This window comes from Phoca vitulina, unplaced genomic scaffold, assembly GCF_004348235.1.
Source record: "Phoca vitulina isolate PV1807 unplaced genomic scaffold, GSC_HSeal_1.0 scaffold20, whole genome shotgun sequence".
Classification (NCBI taxonomy): Eukaryota; Metazoa; Chordata; class Mammalia; order Carnivora; family Phocidae; genus Phoca; species Phoca vitulina.
Genome location: NW_022589723.1, coordinates 38,646,594 through 38,672,187, shown reverse-complemented (window position 1 = coordinate 38,672,187; position 25,594 = coordinate 38,646,594). Strand labels below are relative to the sequence as shown.

The 25,594-nt window shown below is 59.7% G+C and overlaps 1 protein-coding gene across 1 annotated transcript; it reads right to left on the bottom strand.

Annotated features, from left to right (window-relative positions):
* Positions 1 to 1,678: 1,678 nt before the first annotated feature.
* On the bottom strand, positions 1,679 to 22,518 carry LOXL1 (lysyl oxidase like 1). Its single transcript, XM_032417923.1, has 6 exons — positions 21,064 to 22,518; positions 7,625 to 7,733; positions 4,595 to 4,732; positions 3,994 to 4,150; positions 3,411 to 3,506; positions 1,679 to 1,798 (listed from the first exon to the last, which is right to left on the bottom strand). Exons 1-6 carry the CDS (start codon positions 22,211 to 22,213, stop codon positions 1,679 to 1,681), a joined length of 1,770 nt encoding a protein of 589 aa, XP_032273814.1. The 5' UTR covers positions 22,214 to 22,518.
* Between the last annotated feature and the right edge of the window lie 3,076 nt (positions 22,519 to 25,594).

The window sequence follows — 25,594 nt, the reverse complement described above, 5'->3', positions numbered from 1 at the left end:
GCCTCCGCCTTCCCTGGCCCGCAGGCCCCTGGGGGAGCTGGAGGGGGGCACGGGGCTGCTTCTCCATCTGCCGTGTTGAGGGGCCTAGCTCATGGCATGGCTGGGAAATGGGATGCTGTTTCAATCCACACTTCCCAGCGGCAGGCAGGACCAGAGAGGGATGTAGGCTCCCTGCTTCCCTGCACACCCCTTGGCCGCCTTTTTTTCTTGCATGCCCTTTCCTTCCTTCCTCTGTCTCCTTCCATGGAATTGCTTCCCAGAAACCCTCTACCATTTAGGTGACCCCTGAATTGGGAATGGCTGAATGAGACAGGACCTGAGGGAGGAGGAGGTCAGAAACCCAGGCCTACGAAAGAGCCAAGGTACCAAGGATGGGGCAGGAGTCCGTTGTTTTAAACATACTCTGTGACCTGGACAATTCTGATCAAATTCAATTTATGAGGAATCTAATCTCTATACTGAACTAGAGGCTGCTATTCTCATTTTTAATATACACAGGGTGGTGGTGGTGGTGGTGGTGGTGGTGGTGGTGTGTGTGTGTGTGTGTGAACGGTTAGCTTAGTGGCTGCAGCTAAAGGGTCCTGACTCTGATCACACGCTGAGCCCTAATCTTGGTCACACACTGAGCCCTGAGCCTGGTCACACACTGAGCCCTAATTCTGGTCCCACACTGAGCCCTAATCCTGGTCACACACTGAGCCCTGAGCCTGGTCACACACTGAGCCCTAATCCTGGTCCCACACTGAGCCCTAATCCTGGTCCCACACTGAGCCCTAATCCTGGGCACACACTGAGCCCTGAGCCTGGTCACAGGCTAAACTTCATACCTGTCAATCATTAATAAGCATGTGCTTTTGTCTCTCTGGGCCTTGAAATCTCTGCCATTTGTCCCCCAGCTGATGGACTAAAGTTCTAGGACTACTCCTGTTTTATTTTGTTTTTGTTTTAATGGAAAAGAGTTGCTTTGAGCCGATCAAACATTTTAAATTCCCATGGAGCGGGGTGCTGTTTCTTGGTGAGTTCATAAGCAGAAGGTACCTCTGCAAAGTACTTCACATGAGGAATCAGGAGCCAGACTGAAGACAGACAGCCTAGAGCAGTGGCAACTGAGCCCCTGTCCTGGAGCCATGTGCCAAAGGCCTGGGCCAGAGTCCTTCAGCTTCTGGTTATACCTGGGCCCAGATGGCAGCTCATCCCAACCAGCATCAGTTCTAATCTGGGACTGTTTCGTTGAATCCACTCGCCACAGACACTGTTGGTAAGGCAGCTGCCATTCACGGGGCACGGCTGGGAAGGTTCTCCGACACCAGACATCAGGCCTTTCACTCTTTTAATCTCACAAGCCTACCTGGGAAGGGGCCTCTTTTGTGTTGAGAAAAGTAGTTCAGAGAGGTGAGGCGACCTGCCCGATGTCACAGACAGACTTCCCCCCCCCCAAGTATGCCGCTTCCTGCTGCTGGCTCCCCCTTGGGAGAGCTTAGGGAGCCACACAATCTGGCCCCAGATCAACAGCCTGCGGCTGGAGCCCCACCACGAGCACTCAGCTTGGGGTGGGCATGGACGAGGCTCCGCCCGCGCAGCCGTGTTTGGCTGGGAAGGCGACCCAGAGCGCAGGCACCTTGTGTGGTTCACGTGGCCCCCGCCTGTTCCCCAGGGAGGACAGGGGCTGGGGCAGCACTTACTGGACAATTTTGCAGTTTGTTGTAGAAACATAGCGACCTGTGTAGTGGATGTTGCATCTCACCACGTTGTTGGTGAAGTCAGACTCCAGCACAATGTACTTCGGGTTCACGTGGACCTGAGGAAGAAGGGGAACAGAGGGGAAAGGGATCTGGTCGGGGGGCTGCATTTCACCTGGTCACCAGGGAAGGTGGTGGAGATGCACACAGACAGACATGGAGGGGACAGAGAGGAGGAGAAAGACCACTTGAGACCAAGAGCTATGGAGACAGAGATCCAGTGACGCAAAGACACGGAGAGATGCAGAGAGAGGGAAGAAGAGACAGCTCGTGGTCGAAGAAAACATCACCAGGTCACTCTTATTGGAAGATGGGAAGCTGCCCCAGAGCCAGAGCCCAGGCCAGGGGGGCCCTGCGTGGGGCGCTCAGGGTCGGGGAGGCTGAATCACTGCCCCAGGGATCACAGCAGTGAATGAGGGGCCGAGCAGGGATCCCGGGCCTGGTCTCCCGAGTCCTAGGCTGGCACCCTTTGACCACACATGTCTGTCGAGATGACCCATGCAAGGGCTGTCCGCTGCCAGGGGGCATCTCCCGCCCTGGACCCGGGGATGCCTGACACTAAGAGGATGGCCCAGGCATAAGCTGTGCCTTTTGTCTGCAGAAGACCTGTCGGGACACAAGGAAGCCTTCTGAATGTTGGATTAACTGGCTGCACTGGGGTAGGCTACACCCAGATTTACAGTTGCAGAACATCTAAGAACATGTTACTTTTAAATCCTTTACACTCCCCCAGGGCAGGAAGTGTGCATTACTGATGTGGTTTGAATCCGAGTGCCTGGAACTCAAAGGCCTTTGTACACATGTGGTGAGTGGATGAACACGGGAAGGAGAAGACCCCTGACAACCCTGGCCCCTGGCTGAGTCTGAGCAGAGGGGCCGCCGAGCCTGCTGGGAGGTGCTGGGGACGGGGCCGTAACCAGAGGCCCCCAAGTTGCTGTGTTCCAAATGCAGCCTTCCCAGCAGGCCGTGTTCATGCGGCTCAGAGCGCCTCCCAAGCCGGTCTTCACTGCTCACTGCTCCGTCTCCTGCTCTTGGGTGTAGAGCAGCGGGTCCAGGGGCAGAATGGTTCCCCGCCCTCGCTTCGCAGCTACATGGAGGAGGCCACGACGCCCCGGGCCCTGCGCAGCCTGCATGGACGTACCACAATGGGCTGTGTGTCCTTGACATGCTTTTCTACTCGCTCCCACCCCACCCCAAGGGAAGTGGCACTGGAGCAAGTATACACTGGAGAAGGGGGTCAGGCCAGACGGGACTCTTGGTCCCAGGGGCCCTTGGCTTTGCGGGGGTCCCCGTGAGGAGCGCCGGGTCCCCCTCAGAGCACGGCAGCGTCCTCCTGCGGATGGCACAAAGCCTCCCCTGTCTGCAGACAGGGGGTCCACCGCAGAGCTCTCCAAGTCCTCTGTCCCCCAGGGAGGACAGCGTCACTACCTCTAGCATCGCCACACCTGGGCCCAAGGTTCCTTGTCTTCATGGAAAGGGAGCCTCTGCCTGCTTGAGGCTAAGACCCTCCAAGGGGCAGAGGACACCTCCACGTGATGGCCGGGACGTGATGGCCCCCGGCTCCGCAGCTGGGGACGAGGGGATGCCCTCGAGGCCGAAGCACACCCCAGAGGCAGGGACACGGAGTGGGGGCGGCAGGTAGGAGGGAGCGCCCCAGACCAGGAGGCCCACCTTGAGGATGTAGTTCCCGGGCTGCACGTCGGTTATATCAATCCACTGGCAGTCGATGTCCGCGTTGTAAGTGTCATAGCAGCCGGGGCTCAGGCCCTGGGAAAAGGGACAGGAGTAAAGGCTGGGGTGCTGGGCACTCCTCAGAGCCACCCAGTGCCACTCCAGCAGTCTGGGCCCCTCCTTCCTCCCTTCTAGAGCCCGCTGGGTGGATGGACCAGACAGAAAATAGGGAGGGACAGAGTAACAGCCAGGTGGGAGGGACTGAAGGAGGGGGATGCCTGGAGAGTCGGATGGAGGAACAGATGAAGAGACAGATGGGCAGGATAGATAGACACTCTATAGGTGCCTGGACAGACTGACAGGAAGACGGATTTGGGTGGACAAACAGGCAAAGGAACACCATGCCATCTAGACTTTGTTGGAATGTTCCTTTCTTTCTAGGGGCAGACACGCCTGGGAGCGATGCAGGAAGGGACCCCGTGGTGACCTGATGATGGGTGAGAAGACCCGTGCTCCCACCGAGCGGAGCGGCCAGGAGCCCGCACTCCTGGGTCCCCGCCCTGGCCCTCTCGCCCGGCTGGACCTGTGTGTGAGAGGTGCACGCATAGCGCTTGAGGTTGCCGAAGTCACAGGTGCTGTCCTCCAGGCAGAAGCTGGCCTTGTGGCCCTCAGCCACCTTCTTGCCTGTGGCTGCATCCAGCAGGTCATAGTGGCTGAACTCATCCATGCTGTGGTAATGTCTGGGGTCAAAGGACAGGAGGAGGAGAGAGAAGGGGGCCTAGTCACCGCTGGGCTTCCTGAGACGGGCCAGGCTCCTGACCAATCCTTGGTCCCCTGTGTCCCCCGGGGCCGTGTCTCTGGGGCTCCCCTCCTAGCCAGATCACCCTGGAGAGCACCTCCTTGGGACTCCTCACTTCCTTGTTGGGCTCCCACCTGGACTAGCCTCCCATGGGCCATTCCCTGTATTCTAGACATTTCCGTCCCTTAAGACCGATCCTCTTCCAGTCGAGTTTAGCTAAAGAGCCCTTGCCCTGGGGGTGGATCCATGGCAGGCCCTCCCACCAGCACCAGCTCCTCCCGGAGCACTAACTGGGGGGAGGAGCTCAGGCACCGAGGGGGCCCCCACCCCGGCCCGGCCCGCGGGGGTTGGGGGTGTGTGGGGGCTTGGGGGGCGGGGCACTCACTGGTGGCAGCTGTGCCACTCCCACGTGTGCCGTGGCCGGTTCGGGAGGAAGTCCGCGGTGCCCTGGTTCTTCACGCGCTGGGGGAAGCGTAGCAGCACGCGCACGTCGTAGTCGGTGGCCTCGGGGCTGTAGGCTGTGCTGCAGGGACAGGTGCAGAGACCGGCGTGGGGCAGGGTCCCGCGGCACCAACACCCGGAATGGGCCGACTTGTCCCTGAAGATCCTTTCCGCTGACTCCCCGTGATGGCCGTCTCTCTCCCCTCGCTGCTGCCCCTCAGCGTGCCTGAGGCTCAGGCCTCTCCCCAACTCTCCTGAGCACACAGGCTGGGCGGTCCCCTCCTTTCTGGCTTCCAGCACGTGGCCGGCAGCTACCAAGGAAGCCTTTCTCAAGTGGCATCAGGCCTGACAAGGACAATCACACCTGCAGGTGACTTTCTGCTGGGGGCAGCCTCGGGGAGGGGGGGCATATCAAAATCTTTGGAGGGCTTTTGAAAAGTGGCCCTATCCAGGAGATTCTAGTAAGTGCACGGAGCCCTGATTGTTGACCAAAGTACGCCACGTCTCAGGTACGGGCCTAAGAAACGAGCTCGAGCTCTTCCGTGTCAAAGCCATTTCACTTTCCCGATCCTGTCTGCCCTGCGGCTCCCCCACACATCCTGGGGTTCCAGCTCCAAACACTGTTTCTCCAGCAGACTTCACTCCTGTTAATCTATACTGTTGCCCATGCTGTTCGTTTGACCCAGAACTCACCCGGTCTCCTAGGCCTCCTAGGAGGGAACTCAGGTTCCCTCCTCCAGGAAGTCTGCCTTGATTGCCACACTTAGAGGCATCTTGACTGCCTGTGAGCTCTAACAGCACCTCCTATGGCCCAGCCTGATCCCACAGGCCCCCTGAGCTAGGTCGGGGTGACTAGGCCGCCTTTCCCTGACTGCGCGGCTGCCGGGCCAGCGACCTGCCCTGTTCTGTTTGGGGAGCACGAGTCTGCTGCAGACCGCCGGCTCACAATTTACTTGCTGACCCCTAATTCCCAACCGAGACGGACTTTGTGAGAAGAGAAGGGGCGCGAGAGAGGAATGAGGGGCAGCAGCGAGGGGAGAGAGACGGACAGACAGACACGCACTCGCGCGCGCCTGCGCAGGGGCTGACCGAGGCTCCGCCCTTCCCCGGAGGACTGCTGACAGCTGTCCTGGCCGGCCTCAGGGGCACTTCCCTGGCACTCAGGAAGGTCTGGGTCCCGAAGCCAGAGGCAGGAGGCGGCCAGCTGTAGGGATTAGCTCGCTCTCTGGGAGGATGTCTGCACAACGGGCGGTGCAGGCTTCTGTCGGCCAGGACGTGAGGCCCTTGGCCTTGTCTGGCGGAGGCTTGGAATCCGTCTGGGTCTGGGCTGGAACAAAACCTCCTCCTTCCCTCTGTTCAGTTCAATCCTGCCCTTCTGTTCAGCTCAGCACACCGTGGGAACCCATCAGGGCCTAGGTTCGAGGCCCAGCTTGGCCACAGCCCCGCGCTGAGACTTGGAGCGAGTCCCTTGCTGGTCCGGGTTCGGCAGCTCTGCGCACCGGTAGCGCTCTGCGGCCGGTACTTCCCACGCTCCGGAGCGCCCCACCGCCCCAGCTTCAGTTCTGCCGGCTCTCTAGGTCTGTGCCCCACGCCCCGCTGCCTCGGCTGCCCGGCCGGCCGGCCTTTCCTCCTCGCACCTACCCCCCGACAGCTCCGGCCCGAGAGCCGCTCCCACCCGCTCTCCTCCCACTCTCTGCGGCTGGGTCCTGTCATCCCGCGGACCAGGACAGGGACCGGGCTGCCGGCTCCCCAGCCCGTCTGGGAGCTTGGGTCTGGGCCCGCAGGATGCTCCGTGAAGATGGGGCGATCATTTGGCTTTGACCCAAACTCCTCAAAACTCAGCCTCGGTGGACTGCCATGGAGGCTCTGACGTGCTCCCTGCTGGAGGGACTGTAGCGGGAACGTGATCAGGATGCTCTCTTCCCAGGGACAACTGACAAGACCAGACCTAATGCGCAGGCCGACTGAGTGGTACAATGGACCCCCTTATCCGTGGTCTTGCTTTCTGTGGTTTTGGTTAACCACGATCAAAGGCAAGACATTCTGGGCCAAGGAAGCAGTGAGCAAAGTTACATTCTGGTGCAAGTGCCTTATCTTGTTATGGATAGATCACGCCTTGCGCGTGAGCTACCCTGAGGGGCGGCAGTTCGTAACTGGGAAAATGCTGAGATTCCAAAGGGCTTCCCAGATACTTAAGAGTAAAAGTAAATAAAGAATTCAAATACAAATACAAAAACAAAAAAAAAGGCAGCAAGTAATTAAGAAAAACAGGTGCTCTCCAACATAGAGGGATGTCAATAGACGAGGCAGGACGACGTCATCTTTAATTCTTTCAGCACAGGGGGATGTCCCCGAAGCGCATGTATTTGAACAGAATATTCACGGTTAATACATTCAGAAGCAAGCTCTGCAGGAAGGAGAATCACCCAGGAATAAGGGAGAGCTAGCTGGGCTCCCATTCCTCGGTCTTGCAAACTGGTCTCCTTGCCCTTTCTCTCCACTGCCACACATAACTGAGGCCTCTTTGTCATCGTGCTCCCTGCCCCAGCTGGAGAGCCAACCTGTCCTCCGTGGAGACGGTTCCGCACTCCTGCCCTCTATCCTGAAGGCTATTCCCCCACTGGGGGGAATTCCCTGTGTCCTTGTGGGAGCACCTTCTCATGGGGTAGCTCAGAGCGGGAAGGTTCTAGTTCCTCTTTGCTCCTCAGTTGCCTGACTGGAAGAACACATACCCTCAATGCCATGGCAAAGGTCCTTGTATCGTGACCCATATGGAAATGCTCGCTTGTCCCCTTTCCCTCCTGGCTCCCTGGGGGCAGGCGAGACTCACAGACGAAGAGGTCCGGGTCCTGAGAGGTTCAGGGGCTTGACCAGGGTCATTCGGCTTGTGGGCAGCCTGGCTGGCATGAGCACGGGCTCTGGGTGACTCCCAGAGACTGTCTCCACGTTCCACACTTCAGCCTCGGCCCCTTACCTGGCCAGACACTTCTCCTCCGCAGCACAGCGCAGCGAGTACAGATGGGCTCTCTGCACGTAAGTGGACGCTTGCACGTAGTTGGGGTCTGGGACCAAGTCAGGGAGACCTGGCAATGGAGCAGGAGAGATGGAGGAGGGGTGTCAGGCTGGCCACGGCTAATGCCCAGAGACCTCCCCAGCCCCAACCGCCCTTTACCATTCTCCTTCCTCTACACAGGCTGTCGCCTCTTCCAAGAAGCTTCCTAACCTGAGCTAGGGGTGTGATTGGAACGATTCCCTCTGGGCTCAGGTGTGGGCCGAGGAGGTCAGGGAACGGGGGCTCACTTCTGGAGCTCCGTGCCGTGGGAGCCTCTGAGACCCCCTGGAAGAGCTGGGACAGGAGCGAGGTCTGGGAGGCAGGATGGAGTCTGGTGAGCCAGAGAACAGGGAAGGGTACACTTGGCAGGGCAAGCCGCATGAACAGGGGCCTGGAGGCAGGACTGAGTGAACCAAGCAATTTCCTGACAGAGGCACTCCCTCCATGTCCTTGGTCGCCAGGCCTCTGGACACCAGCCCCCAGATGCCCTCTGCAGCCAGCATTCTTCCTGAATCCCCAGGAGAGCCCTGGGCTCTGGCCCCAAGTGGCTCCCAGAAAGCCCACGGGCAGAGCCAGGTGAGTATTGGCTGGCACAAGCGGGGTGGGCAGGAAGGGAAGGGCGAGCGGGAAAACACATCCCTAGAGTGGGCTGCTGACAGGGCAGGATTCTCGGCCTGGGCACCTAGCCCGACCTTCTCAGGATTTCTTTCTTCTTGCCATCGGCCCCCAGACCTAACCGCACCCTCGCCTGTCTACATCCTCTGGCCTGCAACCTGAGGGGCCTGGCTGCCTCCCCTGCAGGGCCCAGGGGAAGTCTGGAGTCTGCTCAGACCCCGTGATCACTTGCTCCTGGGACATGCTAGAGCCAGGGGCCTGTCCATCGGGCACTTCCCCCACCTCCGTGCCTGCGGTGGTCCCGGGGAGCGTGCGTTATTAGGAATTTGCAGACACCAAACTCACATGTCCAGACCCTGTCTGCATTGGAATAAAGAAGGAATGGATCTGCTCTGGTCGCTGGGAGTGCAGGAGCGATGGGGCACGGGGTGGGCTGGGAGGTGGGCAAGGGACTCCAGAGCCCTGGGCTCTCCCCCATCTTGGCCATCGACTTCAGGGTGAGTGAGCCTGGGGCCTCTCTGTCCCCTCGCCCTCAGGCTCCCGGGATTCTGGCAGTTAAGCGAGGACATGAGGTTACAGGTTGCTCTTGACTTTCTTCCAAGCCCTCTGCTCTTGGGGGGCAAGTAAGGTGCAGGGGCTTGAGGCACACAGACAGCAGTCCAGCTCCTCTGGCCAGCTTTCAGGTTCCGAAGGTGAGGCAGACCCTCACACACCCATCCCTTGGGCTCCGAGACCCCAGCCCGGCTCACCCTGGGCCTGGGCCTCACGCGGGAGCCTGGTCCCGGCAGCCGGTATGATCTCACCTACTCGGAATGAAGAGGAAGCTTGGAGCACAAGGGTGGGTGAGGATGAGGTGGCTCCTGGCTGAGGGGGGCCGTCTTGGCCAGCCGAGGTCCCATTACTCGAGCTCCAGGAATGCCTGCAGTCATTTCCCCGGGGATCCTTGGGCCCTCAAAGCAAGGGCCCACCTCGCTGCCAAGCCACTTCTCACCCTCTGGTACCCGGAAGCCTCTGGTGGGGGGAAGTGAGGAAGACAGGAGTGGTCCCCTTCCCTATCATCAAAGTGCCTTTCCCGCAGCAGCATGTGGGGGTGGGTTCGCTGGGCCTGAAGCCTCGTGAGACCCAGTACTTGGCACCAGACGGCCTGCCCCCCCCCCCCAGGCCCGGTTTCAATAAACAATGTACAGATGGCTCCTCAGAGCTTTTCTGGCCCGACCCTTCCTCTCTAGGCCATTCCAGGAGCTGGCTCTGCAGTCCAGGGAAGTTCGAAGAGCCAGCTGAGTAAGAGGCCAGAGGTACTGAGGGCCAGCGAGGGCTGGTGCCCCTCCCGGCCTATGACTGAGCCCCAACCCTGGTCCTGTACCGAGTCCAAACACACTGAGGTTGGATACTGTCAACAACTCTGAACCCCCAACTCATTGTTTGTCCCCAGACTACGTACTAAAAAACTCTGTACTTAAAAGTTTTTAAGGAATTGCTTTGACATCATGACTCCTTTTTATTGTAACTGAGTGGGTGGGTTTTGTTTTATTTTGTTTCGTAAGTTCCAAAGCCACGGGGGAGGGGCATCTGCACCTACATGTGGGGATTTGGGAGGAAGACTATGGACAGACACCTCAGAACTGCTCCTCACAATCTGAGCCCTGGCCCTGGCCCTAGATGACCATCTTCCTCTTACTGTTGATGAATCTCAGGTTCACAGGTACCTCCTGCTCCAGGAAGTCCTCCCTGACTGGCAGTGCTATTCCAGGCCGCGGGTAGGTCTGTCCCACCACTAGATTCGTCTTGATCTACAATTAGATTTCGTTGTACTTACCTGGGTCTACTCCCCTCCAGACTCTGCACGCTCTGAGGGCAGGGACTAGGTCCCACTCACCCCGTTAGCAGGCAACCTACCATGCTTTGGGGCTGACTGCTTGCCCCATCACATTGGCCTCTGCCAGGCAAGTTTCTTTAACGATTAGTGGCTTAATGTTTTACTGTCCCAGTGATTGAGGGTGCTCTGCACCCTGTCCCCCGCAAGACACCAGGGCACATGGAGGTGCTGGAGGGACCAAGGCTCAGAGAGGGCGATGAATTTGCCCATGGTTGTAGAGTGAGTGGGGGCAGCCCTAGGAGAAGCTCCCCACCCCCTCCCAGGACTCCACTTACTACTCTTTTTATAAAAATGAGCTTTTTGGAAGTATAATCTAATCACAGAAATGCAGACTTAAGGTTTACAGTTTGATAAATTTTGACAAATGGGGCAACCGTGTGACTACGGCCGCCATCAAGCTCTGCATTGTTTCCATCATCCCTGAAAGTTCCCTCCTGTTCCTTCCCATTAATGCCCCTTACCTCCTCCACCACCCCAAGCAACCATTACTCTGCTTTCTAATCACTGTAGAGAGTTATACCTTTTCTAGACCTTAAATGGAATCACTCCTACCATTATTTTATTTTCTTTGTTCTGTATCTCTGGCCATCACAGAGGTCCTGTGTCTCTCCTAACTGGCTCCCCCTGGCCATGCTCCACCTCTGTCACACTGGGGGAAGCTGCTGGAAAAGAGAGTAGCCTCGGAGTTCAGGCTGGGTTCCCCTACCCCGGTCAGAGGAGGGGACCCCCTGCAGAGGTCCCTGGGCACTGCAGGCCCCTCCCTCAGCTAGAACAATGCCTCCTTCTCCACCTGCTCTCCTATGAGGTATTCCATTAGCTTCCATGAGCAGTGGGCCCCCAGGCTTGGGCTCTCAGCCCCAGGGGGCTGGGACTTGGAGGGCACCCTGTGTTGTTAGAAGCAGGGGAGGAAAGGCGTGAGCAGGGGCTTGTGGATGGAGGGATAGGGGACTGGTTTGCTGTTTCTGGCTTAGGGGGTCCAACCAGGCCCTCCAGGCAAGATGGCCCATGTTGCCTGAGGTGCAGCTGCAGCGGGACCAGGTGCCCAACCCCCACCCCAAGAAGTGTACGGAAGGTCCTTGAGAGAGGGTAAGGCTTACTCAGCAGGGAGAAGCCTCAGTCGTGGAGATGTCATTTTGAGGAGGGGCTGGAATCTTTTATCCAGAAAATATGGAATCATCCAGCCCTGGGACCTGGCACTGGAGACTCTATATAAAGTGGGTTCCAATGAGAACATCTCCCAGAGACCCCCATTTGTCTAAATGCAGACACTGAATTAATTATAATTCTCACGTCAGAGCAAACTAACCATTATCGCTGGTCTGGGCAAGGCCCCTCTCTTGGAATAACATTTTTTTTTTTTTTGACCATCATCATCACCCGACCCTCCGACGGATATCCTTGAACACGTGTACCTCTGTATAAAATCCGCAGTGTGTTGGAGGTAGGCATGCATTCTTGAAGTATATAAGTGATACTGTCTTAGAATCTCATTGCATTTCTTGATTTTTCAGTCAACGTATGAACTTTTAAGGTCTACCTAGCTCATGATTTGTCATGGCTAAATAGGAATCCACAGTGTGCGCCCTCCGTGGCTAATACGGCCAGTCTTCTTGTGTTGGGCCCCCAAGGTAGGGCCAACCACGGAGAGTCCAGATGTACGGTTTGCTCAGGCTACCCAAGGAATCCCTCATCAGCATCCCGCCTTCCCCTCCCAGGAGGGAGACAGGAGCCTTGCTGCTTACCCTCCGTCACAGACTTTCTGTGGGAACTGGGGCTGGCCTGCCCCCTCTTCAGGCCCCACTGCCTCCACTTCTCCAGCTCTGACTGTCCTCTATCCCACTTAAGGCCTGGAAGAGCTCTGGGCCAGGCCCCTGTGGGCACTGTTCCCCAGAAGCAAAGTGCTGACCATGGGGTTTGGGCCCACAGGGACCCAGGCTGCAGTCTGGGCCAGGGTTGGAGGGACACTGAGGCAGAGGGCAGTAAAGGCCCTTGGGAAGGCTGAAGCCAGGCTGCTCTGCTGGGGAGGGGTGGGTGTAAGTGAATCGGGTCCCAAGGCCATTCTGCAGGTAGCCTTGGAGGGGGCCCCGTCAGACCCTCCAGGGCAGGCAAGACCCAGAGCCCAGGATAAGGACCTTCTGCATTCTGCATTCCTGCTCCATCCCTGGAGCTTCCTCGGGGGGGGGGGGGGGGAGATCCAGGCCCCTTCATAAGGTGCTCAGGACTAGCCTGCCATGCTCCCACCCCAGGCTGGCCCACATGTCAGCCTGCAGGAACCTGAGGCCTGTCTCCCTCTTCTTCCCTGGCAGGACCTGGCTGGGGCCTTCTCTGGGAAGGACTCCAGAAGGCAAGTTTGCCATTTCCTTCAATCCCCTGGTGTATAAACCCTTCCCTTTTCTTAGGCTCAGTCTCCCCATCTGGATGATGGAGAGACTACACTAACCTGCCTGTGAGCAGTAGGCAGTTCGGCAGTTCGACGGCTCCAAAAACACTTGGGAGATGATTTTCAGGAGCTCCTCAGTCTCTTCCCCAGCCTCGGGCAAGAGCCCAAGACCTCTTACAACCTCTACAGACAATACTTTAGCAGCCAGGAAATTCTCCCACTGTCTGACCTAAATCCTTCCTGCTTCAGAAGAACTCTGGTCCCTCCTGCTCAGCGGCTCCTGGAGGCCGCCCAGTGCAGAGGGCCTGTGGTTACGTTCCTGTCACTTGCCCACACCTCACCTGTTTCCCTCTTGGCTTCCCCCTTTCTGTGGGTTCCATAAACCTCGGCTCCTTTGAACTTTTTCCTCCCCAGGCCTCCTGCTCACAAGCAGATGAAGGAAAGTGGAATGCAAAATCGCCCTAATCTCTTGAGCCCGGGGCTGGGGGATAAACAAGGTCCAGCAGGAACCGGTCAGCGGGCTGTGAGATATGTGTGGGGCGGGATGTTTTGGCTCCGCAGCCAGCCTCCAGAGGAGCCCTTAGGTAGGGAAAGCCGCGAGCTCACAGAGCTGGGCCTTGCATAAAGATGAGCCGGCAGGGCCTCCGGGGGGGAGCTGGCCGCTCGGAGCCCTATGAAATCATCATCTCATAATCAGGACATTCAATTGTCAGGGCTGGCCTGGTGGGGCCGCACCTGTGTGACCAGCAGGTTGGCAAGGGGGCTGCGGGATTCGCTACGTCCTGCCATGAAGGGGCAGTCCCAGCCCAGGCAAAGGAGCTGTGATAGCCATAAGGCCAGGCCCAGAACCCTCAGGGGCTCCCCACCGCCTACAGAATCAGGCCCAGACTTCTCAGGGTGCAGCTAAGGCCTTCTGTGGCCTGGCCTTAATGGAGCCTTCCAGATCGCATAGCCCTAAGGCTCAGGAGGCAGCTCCCTCGCACCCCGGCCTCTGACGCCATGGTGCCTTGTCTTGGAATTCTGCGCGCGCGCGCGCGCACACGCGCGCGCGCACACACACACACACACACACACGACCTTGCAGGGATTCACAGTCTTTAGGCCCCCAAGCCTACCTTGTCAGTCCTGACCGCCCCTCCGCCAGCACACGTCTGCTGCCCCCTCTCAACGGGTAGAGACAGTCCAGGGGCAGTGACCGCCTCACCCCCCTGTGTGGCAGGGCCCAGCTCCAAAAAGGGGAACTGTGAGTGTTTGCTTAGTTCAGTGACTGCCCGGGATGCAGGCTGGGGCTGAGCTGGGAGCAGGCTGACATTAACTTTTGGGGAGGTCAGCTACCTTCCGCTCTGGCCAAGCCGGTCTGCTGCCTCCTTGCACATCACACTCTCTCACACTCTTCCCTGCTGTGAACACAGGCCCCTGCTGCCCCTGGTGCTCTCCACTCCCCTGGAGGCTTGCAGGGGTGCCCCCTGCCCCTACCTCCAGAAGCCTTTGTGGATGCTTCTGTCCCCTGGGTCTCTCCCTGCCCCGCAGACCCTTCACAGTGACTCGAACTTTCATCTTTCTTACAAAACCTGCTCAGCCCACTGCCTTCCCATCTCAGCTCATGGCAGCTTCATCCTTCCAGATGCACAGGCTACAGACCTTCATGTTAATGCCTGACCCCACGTCCAGCCCATCGGGAAATTCCATGAGCTCCATCTCCAGACTAGATCCCGAATCTGACTTTCCCCCACCTCTGATGTTAGCGCCCTGCCTGGTGCCATCACCCCTGCCTGCATCTCTCTACCAGCCCCACCTCAGTCTCCTGCCTGCCTCCCCACTGCACATCCCAGCGTAGTGGTCAGCGACCCCGTTTAAATGTCACTGCTCAGCTCAAAGCCTGCAGTAGCTCCCTAATGCAGGGAGAGTAAAAGCCCAAGTCCTCCCAGGGGCCTCCACGGTCCTGCTGCTTCTCTGGCCAGCCTCCTCTCACGCCCGACTCCCATCCTGCTCTGCTCTAAACAGACCGGAGCACACTTGAAACCCCCAGGGAATTCCTGCCTCAGGGCCTTTGCATGGGCTGTTTCCCCTTTCTGGAATGCTCTTCCTGATCGCCGCATGCATCACTCATTTGCCTCCTTTCTCTCTGCTCAAATGTCACCTTCAGGAGGCCTACCTTCACCACCTTTGCAACCTGCTCCTCCCCCCTCCCCACCCACACCAGATCTTAGTTATCTCTACTTTCCCACATTCTATTACCACATCCTTACCACATTCTATTATTTCCCTATTTATCATGTTTATGCAGGAAAATATGTCCACAAAGGCAAGGGTTTTGTGTCTTTCTTTTCGCTAAGGAATACTCAGCTCTAGATGCGCCCAGCACGCAGTAAGGCACTCAGTAATAGTTTCTGAATGGATGAATCTCCTCAGAGGAGAGCCCTGGGGGTGGGGGGGGACTGGCCTTTGCCTGCTGCCCAGCTGTGGGCCCAGGTGTCAGCGCACAGCAGGTGGGGGCAGGAGAGACCTGTGAGAGGGTGGTGCACTTGGGCACCTGCATCCTGTGGCCTGGTTTCTGGCCAGCGGGCTGAGACCTCGGTGAGGACAGGCCTGGGTCTGGCGCACCCCTAACTGCTCTGTGCACAGCTCGGGGCCGGCACCTGTGGGCCCTGGGAGCACAGGGGCAAACAGCTGCAGGGGCTGGTGGCATCTGTCTGCCTGAGCAGACTGCATTATCAAGCAAAGGCTGGGACTGATTCCAAAAGTCCTTTCTTTTGAAAAAGGATTAGTTTTGGGGTTGGACAACCCATGGTTGCTGTCGGTCTACAAGGAGGAGGAAGGGGGGCTTGTCTCCTGAGGCTTTGATGGCAAAGGCCTCTGGGACCTTGCCTTCCCCACCTGAGTCCCTTCCTGCTCTGATGTTCTGACACCAGCCCATTTCCAGGTGACGCTGAAATGCCCGGTTCCTGAGTGCTCGTCAGCAAGGGGGAGAGGGACCCAGGCCCAACCCCGGCCCTGTAATTCTGAATCCATACAGAAAGGCCCTCTGGGTCCAGCTGCCTGTGGCGAGGAGGCTGTTAGGTCAGAGCAGGGGAGGGGACCAGACCCAGCCTCTCCTTCGGGCCGCCGAGCCGACTGCTGCCCCGCAGGAATGCCCGGCACGGGAATTGGAAGCAGGTGTGGGCTGCCTGGGCGGACCACCCGCCTCCTCCCCTCCCCCCGCTCCTTCCTGTCTTGCCATTCCAGCACTGCCCTGGGGAGTTTTCCATGTGTTCTCGGCTTGGACAGGAGTGGGGTGGACTCAGGCTGGGACTACTGGCCGTGTGAGTATGTGAGTGTGTGAGTGTGTGTGTGTGCGCGCGTGCGAGCACGCTTGAGCCTTCACAGCTGAGAGGACATTGAGATGGGGACCCCTGGGGTTAGGAGAGAAGGGAGGAGGCCAGACACTCCTAAGGCCCTAATGATCCCCCACCCTGCTCAGCTACCACCCAAAGGCCTATGGGGCCTGCGAACTCAAGGCAAAAGTCCAAATTTGGGTTTTCCAGGGTTTTAGACCTGAGAGAAACAAGGAGATAGCCTTCCCTGAGGGGTAGGAGTGGAGAGGCTTGGGCCGTCCAGCAGGGCAGAGGGGCGGCCTGGCTCCCAGCCTGGCCGCCGATGTCCTGAGACCTCAGATGAGTCACTGAGCTTCTCTAGCCTCGGGCTCCTGGTCCGCACCACGGGGGCGATGATACTCTCTACCTCCCGGGGTTGCTGGGGCCACTAAATGAGAAAACGAAAATCCAGTGCTTAGCTTTGTGTCTGGTGCACAGCCAGTGTTTGAGAAAAAGCAGCTTCTATGATTGTTATTTAAAATAGGAGCCATCTCTTTTTGCAGGGATGGTCCAGCTTGAGACCAGGGGAGAGAGGATGTGGCCTTGCAACCGGATGATAACAGAGGAGACAGGAAGTCTGCCTGAGATGAGGCTGTTGGGGACACAACTTGTTCGTTCTGACACTAGTGACCTTTGCCGAACGGGGGAGCAGGAAGAGGACCCAGGTCCCTCTGTCTCCACAGCTCGTCTGACCCCTCACAACAGCTTCCTCAGCCTGAACACTCCATTTCTTTCTGAAGGAGCTCCCAAGACAGCCTCAGGGAAGGAGAAAGGAAGGCTGAGCTGGGATTCTGGCTCTGCCAGTCACCAGTGATGTGACCTGGACAAGCCACTTACCCCCTGAGAGCCTCAGTTTGCTCATCTGCTAAATGGGGAAGATAAATAATACCTAGGGTTGCCCTGAGCATTAATGGACTCTAATCATAAAGCTCCAGGAAGAGTAGAAGACACCGAGAAAGCACGATATAAGTGCTTGTGACATAAGCGTTCTGGAGTCTGGAGTGAGAATGGCAAGTCTTTGCAAACACCACACCAGGAAGGGACTCTGCTTCCAAAACCTTGCAGATCCACTGTCCTGACTCAGCCTGTCACAACCAGTGCCTGGAACATAGTGGACAGGCAAATATCTGAAGGAATGAATAAATGAGGTGTGCAGGAGAGGCAAGAATACATCAAGTTGAACAAAATTATGTCTGGTGGTTAAGAACTCAGGATGGGGGTTCATGCAGACTCAAAACCTGGTTTCACGACTAAGAGGCTGTGTGAACATCAGCAGACGAGCCTGTCGCCTTATCTATGAGATGGGACGAAGAACGGTACCAGGCTCATGGGGTTGCTACGATAATTAAGGGTTGTGATGCGTAAAGTGCCCACAAATGCTAGTGTCATTCTCCCTCCCCTGGCTGCAGCTGGAGAAACTGAGGCCCAGAGAGCTGCTGGAGGAGGCCGAGGTGCTTGGCCTGCCCCACCTGGCTTGCAGGTGGAGTGTGGGTCTTCCTAGGGTCATCTGGGTGCAGTGCAGAGACGACAGGCTCGGTCTGAGTTCCGGCTCGGCCACGCCAGCTGGGAGGCCTCCCTAGATCTCTGCTTTCTCAACTGTGCCAGAGGAGTACCACCCCCACCTCTCCAGGAGGCTGTGAGGGTGAGTGACAGTGCACATTTCAGCCACCCTGCTCAGGGGGTGCTCTTCAGCAGATGGCCGGGTTGTTATTATCATCCCCTCCTTAGGGCTCGAACTCTGGATGCTTTTTGGGTAGAGGCCAGCTTCTGTCCTTCCCTGCATCTACTCCAAGCTCTGTGGAGGTAGGGAGGTGACCTGGAGAAGGGGAGGCAAGGGTGGGGGGTTGGCCTAGGCGTAGGGATGGGGGCAGGGAGCCAGGACTGCTCTCAGGGACGAAGGGGTCCTGTCTGGCTTCTTGAGTGCGGGAGGTTAGATGGAGAGGGGAGTACGCTAGGAACACCTCTGGGTGTACAAGGAGGTGAGACTTCCAGGCCGGGGCAGCCCGGTTCCCAGGAGTGTGTGGGGTGTGAGGCAGGGAGAAGGAAAGGAAGGAGGTGCCTCTGCTTTTGGAACAGTAGGCTAAGGCATTTATTTTGTCCTGAAAGCCTTCAGGAGCCACAGCATGTTCTTGAGCAGGAGAATAATATGGTCAGCACTCCAGGGCTTTATCTGCCCCACGTGTAGAGGGACTGGCCAGGGAGAGACTGGGAGCAGGGGACCAGGGAGGAGGCAGCCAGAGCTTCCTCCTGGGCTCTGGCCATGTGAGGACGGGGTGGAGGACCATGCCAGACAAAGCTGGCGCAGCCATCGGCCAGGGAGGCTGCTCCGTGTTGCTTCCACAGGGTTGCCAGGGCCAGTGAAGCTGGCCGGGGCTGGAAGGGGGAGCCCTGGGGGAAGAGCTGTGGTCTTCAGAGACCTGGAGTCACCTTAGTTGGTCCAAAGACCACCAGCTCAGAAAAGCTGAAGCTGAGGGGGGGGGGGCGCGGCGCGGGGGCAGGAGCAGGGATAGGAGGCCGGGAAGGGAGGGCCTGGCCATGGTGGAGGGAGAGGCGCCGTGCAGGGGACACCGCGAGGCCTGGGAAGCTGCCGGCCCCCCTCCAGGCGTCTGCACGGATTTGCTGAGAGCCAGGCAAAGTATGTGCCCCTCTCTGGGCCTCTGTTTCCTGGTCTTCTCTCCAGTTACAAGTTGCAGAGTTGGAGACAATGGGATTGCAGGAGGTCTGGGCAGCCCCAGCCCTGGGTGGGAGGGAAGAGGGTGCAGGCGCCAGAGGAATAAACCGGGCTCTGGACAGACGCTTGGAAAGTGCCCAAACATGGAGGGACGTGGGCGGAGCGCACATGTGTTTGGTGTTGTGAGGACACATCCACGCCCACACACACAGGCTGCCAGCACCCAGCCTCAGACCCCTGGGTGTGTGGCCAGGAGGAATGAGGTCAGTCCCAGAGAATCTGCCTGGACTCCCACACCAGGCCTGGGGGTCTGATCTCAAGCACAAGGCTTGGCCTTCTCCTAACTGGGATTTTCCATGGTCTGGGCCTAGCAGGGTGGGAAGGGGGAGTCAATGATGGGGGAGAAGGTACTGCTCCTTCCCTGGTCTCTCTGTGAGCCCCAAACTAGCCTGCGCCCCCACACTCCCTCCCATCCCCTCACCAATTCCCCCCCCCATGACTAGGGGAAGGAGCACCTGGAAGGGGCCGATGGCCATCACTTGCAGCAATGCACAGGTACCTCCTCCTCTCGGAAGTCCTCCCTGAACCCCTAGCCCCTGACCGGGGAGGCCCCTCACCTGGGATCCCCTAGTTCATGCCTCTAATGCCTGCCCAATCACAGCACGGACGCGTCCCCCTTGCCATGCCTCCTCCAGAGCAGGGGCCGGATGTGATGCTTACCAGCACACTTTTAACCCCAAACGAACTGTGGGGCTCAGGGGCAAGACCAGAGACTCTGATAAGCACCAAGTACCGCCGCTCTGCACATGGCCTGGCCCTGGCTGGTCGCCTCGGAACTTCAGGAACTGTCAGGCCAAACAGGGGCCCTGGAAAACCCACTGGCTTGGCTCACAGACGCTGAGTCCCGGGCCTAGCTCTGCCAGCAGAGCTGTGGCATTGGCCGCCTCTGATTTCTCCCATGCCCAGGAGTGGGGCACTTCCGGAGGAGTCCCACTCTGAGGTCGTGGATCCTCAGAAAGCCACCTCGAAAGCTTAGCACCCTATAAGGTGGGATGCCCTCTCCTCCAAGGAGCTCTAGGAGCAGAGGATGCCCAGCTTAGAGCACCCTGCTGCCAGGCTGTAGCAAGTCTCAGTGAGGACCCGAGGTGGGTGAGGCCACGGTGGGCAGGAGGACGCATCCTTCAGCACATCACAGAAGGGCCCCCCATCCGGCTCCTGTCCCGAGGCCCCTGCAGGTTCTCCAGGTGGGATTCAGCACCCAACCTGAGTGCTCTGCCGTGGATGTGAGGCAGCGGGTGCTACCAGTGGGGACACTCCTCTCCCCTAGCCTTGGACTCCAGCAGCCCCGAGGGAGACAGAAACCCTCCCCCCGCCCCCCACCCCCCGCAGCAGCCTCTCACCCAAGTTGGTGTGGCTGGAGACAAGGCAGCAGGCCCTGAGCTGACAGCGGCCGAGAAGCAAAGTCTGGGGCTGTTGTGCCTTTGCCCCGGGCCCTGCGGGCCTCAGCCCTCACCTGGCAAGCCTGGCCGGGCAACCTTGGTGGGGAGCAGAGAACTGGGGCATGACTGCAGCCTGGAGGGACTGAACGGAAAACCTTGACTGCAGCTGACTTTGGACTTGCAGATACAGAGGCAGAAAGGGGAATTCTAGGACAGCAGAGGGTGGGCTGATAGCCATCTAGCCTTGGCCAGGCCCCTAGCGGGCTCTCACCACAGTAGCCCGCCTGCTAACAGCATGTGCGGAGTTGTCCGTCTCAAGAAGGAAAAGCTGCCCCTTCGCTGTGTTCTCATGTACAGATGGCTTGGGCCTTCCCGAGACCGGGTCATATCTTCACGGGCCCCCTCCCCCCAGAAAATGACAGACGGAGGGATGTCTACAGCTTCCCCCTGGGGCTCTCCCCCAGGGCCAGCACCACAGTGAGCTGAGGGCAATGAGGGAAGCACTGGCCTGGGCGCCAGAAAACTCAATAACCAGAAGTAGTATTTGCCGCAGTACTTTTAAAAATCAAAACCAGTGCCACACCTCCAGGGGCATGCCCTAAGGCCTTTCTGACCCTGAAGACCCAGGTTTCTGACGCTGATGCTCCCTGCTTCACCCTGTGGGGTCGGCATTAGGGCATCCCCAGGGGTGGAAGACTCGCCCTGTTGAAATAAGGGAGGAGCAGGAAGAAGGTCTCCTTCCCTTTGTCCCCAGATGACCCAAACCAGGTCTGGAAGGTGCCTCCTCGCCAAGCCCGGCCAGTCCCTCCCTCCCCGACCCCTCCAGCCAGGGTCAGAGCCCAGGCCTGCCTGGCCAAATCCTGCCACCAACGGTGCGTGGACCTGGGGAGGCTGGGAGGTGGGACGCACGGTGGCTGTCGAGGCGGGTGGGGGGGGATTCCTCACTTAGCTCGGGGGAGGCCCACGGACGGCCGTGGCCGTGACCGCGAGCGGGAGGGCGGCCGGCGGGGCGCGGGCCGGTACTCACCGCGGCCGTTCTGGTTGGGCCGGTACACGCTGCCCACGCTGAGGCGGCCCTGCTGCGCGCCGCCGCGCTCCCCACCTGGCGGGGGCGCGTCCGAGCTGCGCACGGGCAGGTAGGGCGGCTCCAGCACGCGGAAGGGGGGCTGCGGCTCCACGGCCCGCGGCGGGACGTAGGCCTCGGGCGGCACGTTGGCGTAGGGCGGGTACCAGCCGAGGCGGGGGTCGGCGGCGTAGGTGCCGCCGCCGGCGGGCGGCGCGTCGGGGCCCGGCTCCGGGTGGGCCTGCTCGAAGCCGGCGGTGCCCTCGTGGTACAGGCTGTGCGAGTAGCGGCGGTCCAGGCCGTCGGCGGGCTGCGGCGGCGGCGGCGGCGGCGCGTAGGGCCTCTCCGGGGCGGGGTAGAAGGTCTGCGGCGGGTACTCGGGCTGCTCCTCGCCGCCGCCGTACTCCTCGTAGCGCGCCCGCGGCTGGAAGGGGTAGACGACCCCGGCCGAGGCCACGGCCGCCGCCGCCGCCGCCGCGCTACCGCCGCCGCCGCTGCGGTAGTACACGTAGCCCTGGTCGTAGGTCCGCGACGCGGGGTCGTAGGTCTCATACTGGCTGACGAAGGGCGCCTGCGGGTAGGGGAACTGCTGCGGGAAGGAGGGCGGCTGGCGGTAGGTGGTGGCGAAGGCCGAGGCCGAGACCGAGGAGGCGGAGCCCCCGTGTCGTTGCTGGGAGACGGAGGTGCGGGCCCGGGCCATGCCTGTGCTGTCCCCGACGGCCACCTCGCGCCAGTTGTCGGGCACCTGGCCGAAGCCGAACGGGTGCCGCGCCTGGCCGCGCACGGTGTCCGAGCCGACGCGCCCGGGCAGGGGCAGCGACGGGGCCTGCCGACGCCGGAGGCCTCCTGGGCTGCGCCGCCGCGGGGCCTGGGGAGCGCCGGCCAGCAGCACCCGGGAGCTACTCTCGGTGCCCTGCGGCCCGGCCGGCAGGTACTCTGGGCCCGAGTTGAGCAGGCTGTACACCTGCCCGTTGTTCTCCCACTGAATCAGCTGCCGCCAGCGCCCCGGGTCCGAGCCCTGCCCCGGCCGCGCCTCCTGCCCGTGCACCAGGACGCAGAGGCAGGCGCCCCACACCAGGGCCCCCAGCTGCCAGCCAGCTCGGGCTAGAGCCATGGTGGCCCCTCTGCAGAGGCCTGGTGGACCGAGAGGCTCTCAGGAGTGTACTCCTGTGCGTGCTTCTCTTCCCACGGCCTCGAGGACAGGACGGCTCCTTGCCTGCCCCAGCTCTAGCTTTGTCCATGCTGGCCTTGTCCCGAGCGGGACGGCTCCTCCGATGACAGCATTTCGAGGCCAAGGGGTCAGGGCAGGGCAGGGGCGGTGCCCAGGGCTGCACGAGGCTCTTTGCAGGGCACCGGACAGGCAGGACTGCCTGGGGGCCTTACATGGCCAGCCCGGTACTGGCTGGCCGCTGGGCTGGCGCTTTCCCACTCTGAATGAATAAGCAACAGGCTGGGAGCGTTGGGAGGTTTCGGGCAGCCTGGTCCGCCTGCTGGGGCCTCCTCCGCGGGGCCCTATGGCCCGCCGGGTTTTAGCTATGTTGCCTGTCCCACAGCTGCTGTGCTCCCTCAGTCCCTGGAGCTTCCAGCCAAGCCGCAGACCTGCCTCTGAGGAAGGGAATGAAGCAGGGAGTAGAAGGGGCCTCTGGGGGTGCAGGCAGAGCACGGCTGGGGTGTCAGCACCCCTATGGCCATTTCAGCTTTGGACCCAGCACCCCTGGTCTCACCTGACTGTCTTCTCTGGGCTTGGATGAGCCCCAGCCTCTCCCCAGGACCCCCTGAGCTCCCCTTTCTGTAAAGCCAGTGCCAAGAGACCCCCTTCTTGTCGGTGCGCCTCCTTGGGGGAGATGCTAAACCTGAGTCTGGACCCCAGGGGCACCTCAGTTCCTTAGGCCTGAGGACAAAAGGCCTGGAACTTCAGCTTTTTCCCCTCTTGGCACACCTCTTGGCCTTACTCTCCCAAATCTGTAGAATGGGGTTATGCCCTTGTGCTGAATAGAACTTTTGAAATCATGGGAGAAATCAGCTTCTTAGGCATCACATCACGGAGGTTTCTGCTCTGCGTCTTTTGAATCATAGTAGCCTGGCAATAACCTGAGTGTGCCCGTGGGTAAAATGCGACCCAGGGGCTGTCTTTGGTATGGCATAGGAAGCTCAAGCGCTGTCAGCATAGAACAGCAGAAAGGGGCATCCAGAAGAGCTAGGCCTCGTCCTGGTGCCGTGACTGGGTGATCTTGGGCAAGCCCCTTCACTCTGATCCAGTTGCCACATCTGATCAATGGAGGATTAGACTAGATGGTCCCCAGGAGTGCTTTGGGAGTTTCTCTGTCCTCTCTGAGGAAGGCAGGGATAGGAAGGGTGCCAGAAGTGTGAACATCTTGGCATCTAAGAAGTCACCCTCTGAATGCCTCCCCTGGGCTGCCTTCTCCCACCTTGCTCGTGAACTGGAGGGCAGAAATTTCCTTCCTGTGCTTATATACCAAGGAGAAAGAACTTGCCCTTAGTTTGGCCCCTGCAGATTCCCCTCTACTTTGGAAACTCCTGGAGCCCAACTGGGAGAAGACAGCTAGAGTGGACGTTCCTCGGGGACCCTGGAGCCCCGGCCCTCACCCCTGCTGGCCAGCATTTGTTCACCCATTGCACTGTGCCTCAGGATGAGGCTTGATTCAGGTAACTGTCCACCCTCATAATCCAGCCGGCAATCATTCAACACGGGCCCCTCAGCTGCCCCACGTGGGGTTAGGTTTCAGACTGCAGGCAGGACTCCTGCGAGGAGTGACTGGTTTTCTCCCCCACCCCCACCCCCCATCAAGCTTGATGCAGAGTCAGGTTCACGGAGGGGAGGGCTGGAGGGCCGGGACCTGGAGGGTTAAGCCTCCCCTGCCTCCTGCCTGCCCCCTGCAGTGCTGGCCCCAGCTGCTTCGAATCCCTGGGGTCCTGTAGGGCCCTCCCGCCAGCCAGATGGGCAGCAGCGCCAGGAGAGGAGGAGGAGAAGTGGAAACAGGCCTCAGGGTACCCCCTGTCAGGGAGGGGAAGGGAGGAGGAAGGATGGGGGGAGGACAGAGGCTGGCCGCCAGGTAGGGGAGCCCCAGTAGCTGAGAGTGGAGAAGGGGGGAGCCGTCTTCCGAGAGCCAGGGAGCCTGGCGAGGGCAGGGGGTGCCTCAGGGCTTTGGGGCTGTGGGGGGGTCGGGGCACAGGCTACCCTGCTCAGCTGGCTTCGGCCTCAGAGCCAGCTCTTGGCGTGAAACCCTACCCAGGCCTGGTTCCTGCTCCTCTTTCCTTTTTTCTTAATAAGGTCGGATCAGAGTGAGTCAGAGGAGCCAAGCTTCCTGTTAGACTCTGAGTAAGCTCTGCTCTGCTCAGAGCTTGCACCTCTGCATAGGTTCCCCGGGCCAGAGCCATGGCCCCTGCCGTCCGTAGAGCCGGGGTCCCGAGGCTGACCCTGCCAGGGGCCTGGCCTGGCCCTCAGCCATTCCCTGGGGAAGTCTGGTGCCCTCTCAGAGCTTCGGTCTTCATCTGCGTCTTGGGGCTGATAACACGTTTATCGTGGTAAATTTGGGAGGATGAAATGGGAAGATAATGAAAAGTGCCCGGCACAGTGCCAGGCACGTGGCACTATCTTCCCTCCTCGGGCAGCACCGGGGGGGGGGGAGGTGGGGCTCCTCGCCCACGGGTGATCCTCCGACCCCCATTTTCTCTGTCCCTTTCCTGTTTGGATCTGTCTCCAGCATCCTTCCTAGTCCAGGGGGAGCCTTGTGCAGGGGGGCCGAGCACCACCCCCTTCTTTCCTCCTCTTCACTCCCTCCCTCCACTTCCTTCTCCCTTCCTGTCTGCACCTCCTGCAGCTTTGTGAGCCCAGGGCAGCCTGCCCAGCTCCCCCTCTGCAGACACAGGGCCAGGCCTTGCCTCGGTAGCTGGAGGTGTCCTGGCATCCTCCGACTGAAACCTTCAGAGTGCTGGTCTGAGAGGGGCCTGGCCAGGCCGCAGAGGGTGCAGAGCTTGGCTCAAGAGAGGCCCTTGAGTCACCAGGTTGGGCTGGGCCTGAGCTGTCTGGACACGAGGGGGTGGCGTGGGGGCTCCTCTCTAGGCCTTGTCCTTACAGGCTGGGATTCACACCCACATTTTTAAGATCTTGCCATATGGTTGAGGCTTGTTGCCAGTCCCTGGCACCAGGAACCAGGCTCAAGGGACCTCGGAGGGCCAGCGATCTAGGGTTGAAAGCTTGCCGATAGTGCATGACTTTGTTAAGACCTACTGTGTGCTGGGATCTGGGCTGGGCTGCTCTGTTGCTGGGGCTCTCATGGAGCAGTTCGTGTCCCGTGACCCTGTGATGGAACTCCAGGTTCTGGAAAATCCATGCAGGAGTGAGGAAGCATCAGGCCTGACCAGCAGAGGGTTTGGGGAGCAGAGGAGGGACTGAGTATGGGACTCCTCACTATTCTGTAGAGGGAAGGACCAGGAGGCCCACTGGGGGTCTGAATGTTTCTGCAATGGTGGG

Coding starts and splice junctions, on each gene's coding strand:
- LOXL1 (XM_032417923.1), bottom strand. CDS start 22,213: ATGGCTCTAGCCCGAGCTGGCTGGCAGCTGGGGGCCCTGGTGTGGGGC. Junction 4,151..4,594: donor GAGTGGCACAGCTGCCACCA/GTGAGTGCCCCG, acceptor CTTTGACCCCAG/ACATTACCACAGCATGGATG. Junction 3,507..3,993: donor CGTGCACCTCTCACACACAG/GTCCAGCCGGGC, acceptor CCCTTTTCCCAG/GGCCTGAGCCCCGGCTGCTA.